The following is a 5077-nucleotide window of genomic DNA, read 5'->3' as shown; positions in this document are numbered from 1 at the left end:
CATCCAATTAGTGATCGCTGTAAAATTTGGAATAATCAGTAAACATTACTCCAAATTACAGGGAAAGGATTTGTAAAACCAAAACGATTTAAGTGAGAAATTTAGAGAAACTCTTAACAAAAAATCATGCACCTTTTAAAAAATTATTACAGATTTTAATGCATAGAAAACAATACTGAACGTACAGGGTTGTCACTACAGAGTTTATTGGTTTATTTCAGTCAAATGTGAACAGTACCTGAGAACTATTGTTTCCGTTTTTAAAATTTATATATATTACGGGAATTCAGATACTAATTTGATTTTCTCATACGAACAGCGTTTAATTGAGTGTTACCAATTGTTGGGGAATATGTAGTTCATTAATTTCTGGTTTTCACAATATAAAACGAGAACTGTGTTCTGTAATTTTGTACTGTAAACCGTAATTTTGCGATTCTGTAAAAAAAATAGTTTAAGAAAGTATTCAAACATGCGACACTTATTAATATAGTCAAGTTGTAATCCGACAGCTGCAACTTTTTTTGTGTGCTATACATGTGTGTGGGCGTAGTAAAAAAATAAAATTATTTGGGAGTAATCTAGCTAACGCCATAAGCAAAAGGAACACATTTGCATAAAGTTAATCTTGCTCCATCTGCCAGTCCATTCTGCGCCTCCGCTGCTCTTCGGTGCTGTTTGCAGCCGAAACCAAAATGTTAAATTACAAACCTTTTATTGTGCTCACGGTGTTAACAGTAAATCTGGGGGAAACAAAACAAGAGGATTCCAATCTATAAACATACAACGGGGACTCAATCCGCTTTCTCATTTCCATCACTTAACAAGTAGATGGAATGCATAATCTTGCATTATGGTTGCTCTGAATCAACGATTGTGCAATGCACACTCTGCTGACTCTCTGATGTACTTCTCTCATTGTTCACCAAGAACAATTAGCTTGCAATCTCTGCAAACAGACACTTTCGCGGAGTTTCTCTAAACTCCTATCAGAATTTAGGAAACAAACCGATATGGTAAATACAAGACGGAGAATTGTATTCATTTCACAGTAGCAGCTGGGTTATAATCAATCACCCCGATATTTACACGATTCGCTGTAATATGTTTTGTTTATGCGCTTTTGCATTCGATTTAATTTCCAACCGAGGGACTTCTTTTATCGCGTAACTTATTTATTAAACATAGACAATGGGAATTGTGATTTCCTTGCCAATCACAGTTAAGTCATTTGTAAAATTAAAAAGACCCGCGTGAGATAGTCACACAAATTCAAGCATAGAGCGAGTCCTTTAACTTTATTACAGATTTCAGACTTAGGTGCACGTTACGAAAAGACAGAACCAATACATTTCTGCACTGCGGCTTTTGAACTTGAGGTTTTTGGAGAGAAGCTGACTCCAGAGCTTGGAGAAAACAAGAAGATTATTCTTTCTAAAGCCTGAAGTAATACTGCAGATTATTACTACAAAAAAAACTCTGATTTTATAACACGGTAGCTGCAGTTTTTTTCCAATGATTTTTCTTAGTTTTTGTTTGTGTGGGATATAGGGTACATTTGAGACACGATGGGCAGAAAATCTTTGACAACCCCGGATTTATGACTTAAAGATATGTCTCAAAAGGATTTTACTAAACCCGCCCCATATACAAGGGTTCGATATGAACGTTCGGAAATGGAAGGAGGAAAAAAAGTTAAAATATGATTAAGTATTCATTAATCTTCCATTTAATCCCAACTAACGAAGTAACGAAATTAGCATCTAGAAATTCTAAGATGTAAATTTGTGACTTTATAGGGAATTAATCACTAGCATTCCTTATGTAATCTAATTGTCTACTCTCTATGTCAGGTATTATTATTGGAGAGAGAAAAAACAATATCTGTAATCTCAGGGTCTGTAGAATCTGAACGTCAATGAACTATACTTGAAACCGCTGGAAATGTTTATATTTGGACATCTCCAAAGCAATCCGCTCCCACATTATTACCCCCTCCCCCTCCAAAAAAAATCCGGAATAAAGAAAAACAGGTTTATTTTGTCTATTATTAACTACTTTGTTTAAAGATGCAAGGTTGCCTACGGTATTATTCTAAATCATTAATGTATATTTTCACAATGGATGTCGTGATCTACAGTCTCAATCCAGGTCCCTCTTGTGTGCAAATCGTATCCTCTCCAGCAAAACAGTGCGGTGACTCTGAACCCAGAAGCACCTCCCACTTTCAACCAATCCTCTTGTTAGTGGCGTGCTTGAACTTGAAGATTTCTGACACACTAAATCCAATGAAGTTTCTTTTAATCTAAAATCACAGGGTTTGGGGAGCGCATATGTATTTCAAACTAAGAGAGCAGAGAAAGCGCGGGCACAATCAATTGAACAAACACAGCTCTGTACCTACCGGCAGAGGTGATGGAGAAATCGGTAACTTTACACTCTTTGAGAGAGTTTGGTTAACCACCATCTTTAACATTATCAACACCCCGGTTCCGTGTTCTCCACTGTAGTTGTGATATCGGTGTTGTTTCAGGGACAAGTACGCCCACAATTACAGTCTGATTTATAAAAAAAACTTCGAGTTTTCCTATTATGGATCAGTGCAATTTAACATTCACAGACAATACAGTATTTTATCTTTTCACCATCAATGCTCTGCCTATACAATATTGGTTTAACTCACACGCGGACATTTCGTAAGGAGGTATTCACAAACATGTCTGCATTTGTACGCGAGTCACATAAACACACACGTATGAATGGCGTTACTACTAGTTAATCTACTGATCAAGTTTCCAATTACTGATGCGCACATATAAAGTAGACGCCATATTTGCCGCAACATACAATATTAATAGCAAAAGTTCCAAAAAGTAAGCTGTCTCATAAACTTTCTGATAAATTGGAGTGTACCCTTTAATGCAGGCGCACCATCAGCCGCCTTTCATTTCTTTAGGCACGTTTTATTATAGGCACCTCCTGCAACACTAATTAGAATCGTTAAAAGCTTTTAAGTAAAGTCTGCGTAGTATTTCTGACTTTCAGCAAAATGAGAAAACCGTGTAACTGTTGGTTATAAAGTTGGATTTAGTCTTTTGCACGGAGTTTAATCTAAACACTTAAACTTTTCGCAAGATGCAGACAGAAACCAACTGGGCTGGCTGGAGGCAATGGTCAAATGAAAATATTTACAAAATGCATAGCAAATTTTTAAAAATACCGCTTCCGCCAATTCGTTTTAAGTTGACTTTTATTGAAACGAGATCATTCAGGGACACCGGGCGTTAATAAATATATCCATAAGTCATCAAGATAATACAAAAATAAAAGACACGAGTGTTGTCTTCGATGTGTAACAAAATAGTTGCAGCAAATGTTGAAGAACGTGTGATTTCTTTTGCAACGAATTTGTATACCACAAGCCATGCGGATCTGAGCAAACATGGACAACATAAGACACACCTCAGCTAACAACTACATTTCAGCAATCTTATTACCTCTTGTACTATAGGAATTCCAACACTGACAAAATCACATTCTGTCTGTTTCGCTCGCTCTTACTCTATTTGCACTGTTTCCCATGCGTCTGTCCACGTGGATTTATTTATACAGTCAAAGAAATACTCATGTACCAAATCCTTGTTACAAGGAAATGCATTTTTCATAACTTGCTGGCTACACGAGATACCGTTTTGGAAAAGAAAATTCACAAATTATTTTTTAAAGCAAGCATACATGCAATCAGATCTGGCTGTTGGAGTTAGCTGACAGTCTGTTTTTTATGCAACACAAGGTCAGTCTTTTTAATGCAACTCAAAGTCAGTCTTCTTATGCAACGCGGCGTCTTTTTTTTAATAACAATCACAGCTGGCAAAATCAGACCTTACTTCATTAAGTCTTTACCATCTGTAGAGAGCCTTGGCATGCTGGCTGTGCTTAGGGCTGAGATGTGAGGAGGCGGCGGCACCTGGCAGATGGTACAGGGACATGGCAATCCTGCCCAGTGCTGAAAGGTGTTTCCTAACGGTACAGGAGGTGCTGAAGACGTTTTCAACAGTGAATGAGGAGGTCTCACCGCGCTGATCCCCGGTAGAGCCGCCGAGATTGAGGAAGAGGAGGAGGTCAGGGCGCTGCCCAAGATGGGATGGACCTGATGGGCAGATGTGGAGTGTCCTGGGTGCCCAGCAGAATGTCCTACTGTCCCGCAATGGAAAGCAGAATGGTGCCCGCCGTAAATCTCCCCTACTAGTCTTTTCATCTCTTCCAGAGAGTTCGATAGCATCAGGATGTAGTTTCTGGCCAGCAGCAAAGTGGCGATTTTGGAAAGTTTCCTTACTGATGGTCCATGGGCATAAGGCATGACCTCTCTGAGTCCGTCCATCGCCAGGTTCAAGTCATGCATCCTTTTGCGCTCTCTCCCGTTGATCTTCAGTCGAAGGTTCTGCAAGTCGTGCTCCGAGAGTTGCTTTTTCACTTTGAACTTGCCTCCCGTCTTGTCCTCAGATCTGTTGAGGGCTGTTATATTGTGTTCACTGGCGAGCTTCTGGAGCAGATCATTCTGCGTTGAAGACACCGAATTCATCCTGGAGTCCTGGTGCTGGAGATGATCTCTCAGATAAATTTCGTCCACGTCTGGCGACGAAGCTCTGCTGGAGAGAGAGCTCGAGTCAGAATTCATTTTATTACCTCTCCTTATTATGAGATGTTCTCTAGTCAATAGTTTGAGACCTTGTTTTGATGCCAACCTCCAACGTCAGTGACAGAAACGAGCAACAACAACAAAAAAAATTACAGCGTCCCCTATAAGCTCAAAAGCGCTCCCCAAGCAGACTGGACCTCTTGGCCAGTTGTGATGTCGAACGAGATTTGGTTTTAAAAGAAGCTTTTTATAGAGGTGCAGAGTGCAGGGAAACAAAAGCTCCCTCCTATACATAATGGTCTTGTTAGTATGACGTGGAGATCATTGAGGGCGGTGCAGCTTTGACGGTTCCATTTAGCTATGTCCTATTCATATTCATTGTGCTTTCTTTTTATGGGACACCCTGCCATGGGCGATCTGAGGAGAGAGAGAGAGAGA

General features: G+C 39.5%; 1 protein-coding gene across 1 annotated transcript; it reads right to left on the bottom strand.

Moving 5' to 3' along the window:
• Positions 1-3883: 3883 nt before the first annotated feature.
• olig3 (oligodendrocyte transcription factor 3) lies at positions 3884-4678 on the bottom strand. Its single transcript, XM_067983852.1, has one exon. It carries the CDS (start codon positions 4676-4678, stop codon positions 3884-3886), a length of 795 nt encoding a protein of 264 aa, XP_067839953.1.
• Between the last annotated feature and the right edge of the window lie 399 nt (positions 4679-5077).

Source organism: Heptranchias perlo, chromosome 5 (genome assembly GCF_035084215.1).
Source record: "Heptranchias perlo isolate sHepPer1 chromosome 5, sHepPer1.hap1, whole genome shotgun sequence".
In the NCBI taxonomy this organism is placed as follows: Eukaryota; Metazoa; Chordata; class Chondrichthyes; order Hexanchiformes; family Hexanchidae; genus Heptranchias; species Heptranchias perlo.
The sequence above is the reverse complement of the archived record's forward strand: the minus strand, read 5'-3'. Positions and strand labels throughout refer to the sequence as shown.

Coding starts and splice junctions, on each gene's coding strand:
- olig3 (XM_067983852.1), bottom strand. CDS start 4,678: ATGAATTCTGACTCGAGCTCTCTCTCCAGCAGAGCTTCGTCGCCAGAC.